Here is a 921-nt window from a genome sequence, read left to right as displayed (position 1 = left end):
TGGCAAACTTTCCATGACGGTAAAGTAGAATTATTGAAGAAAATTAGATAAACCGCATAAGATTCAGAAGACAAAAAAAAACGTAACATGAGAAGGCGTTCGAAATAAATGGAACTTTTTTCATCATTGTATTCATATTATTCCAGGCAACCTCTGTGATTTTAATGCCATCGATCACCTGTAATTTACCTGCCTGGCTTAACGACCTCCAGACGGCATGCAAATTGAAGCAAATTGGACAACGAATTCTTCTGTAAATATTTTTTTTCCAGACCTGAGGGGCACGTGCCTATTTTTTTTTTTTTTATTCTTGCGTGTTCTATTTCCACATGATAGAGTGATTTGCAGGAGAGAGAGAGAAAAAAAATATATATATATATAAAAGTCAAGAATGTTGATTGCTTCTCGTTCGACAATTGGCCGCCTAAGTTCGAATCGGTGCACTACGTTTCAAAAATCTCAAAGAGATTCGTTTCAATCGTTTGAAACCCGAACACACAAACCCCCACCCCCACACACATAACACCAAACCTCTTTCACTAACAACCTAACCACCATTCTTCCCTCAGACAAACGAAACCCACATAACAAATCAGTCCTTATCTCCAACAGAGTCCTCTTCAGCGATCGGGACGAGGCGAAGCTTATCATCGACCTGGAGCGCCATCTCGCGGACAAGCAGGTCAACATGGCTGACCTGAGGCGGACGATGTATGACCTGGATCGCGACCGGAACGACTTTCTCTCCGGGGAACAGGTCGGGGGTCAAATAAAGAGAGAGAGAGGTGTATGGAGTGACTTAATTGAGTCAATTTTTTTTGTTTTTAATTTAGGATTTGGAAAGTTTTGGGGATGGTCAGTTTGGACTTGATGCCACGTGTGCGAACTAACCGAAGCATGCTTTTCATCAGTCGAGAAAGA

General features: G+C 41.6%; 2 protein-coding genes across 2 annotated transcripts in view; both read left to right on the top strand.

The window, feature by feature from the left end:
* Positions 1–184, top strand: part of LOC119589297 — a 19,088-nt gene extending 18,904 nt beyond the window's left edge. Inside the window, exon 6 of the mRNA XM_037937920.1 lies at positions 147–184. Coding sequence (XP_037793848.1) covers positions 147–184 — 38 coding nt within the window. The remainder of the gene's footprint in view (positions 1–146) is intronic.
* Positions 68–921, top strand: part of LOC119589425 — a gene marked incomplete at its 3' end in the record, with an annotated part of 4,739 nt that continues 3,885 nt past the window's right edge. The window contains 1 exon segment of the mRNA XM_037938032.1: positions 68–757. Within this exon segment, the coding sequence (XP_037793960.1) occupies positions 689–757 (69 nt within the window).

Source organism: Penaeus monodon, chromosome 25 (assembly GCF_015228065.2).
Source record: "Penaeus monodon isolate SGIC_2016 chromosome 25, NSTDA_Pmon_1, whole genome shotgun sequence".
In the NCBI taxonomy this organism is placed as follows: domain Eukaryota; kingdom Metazoa; phylum Arthropoda; class Malacostraca; order Decapoda; family Penaeidae; genus Penaeus; species Penaeus monodon.
The sequence above is the reverse complement of the archived record's forward strand: the minus strand, read 5'-3'. Positions and strand labels throughout refer to the sequence as shown.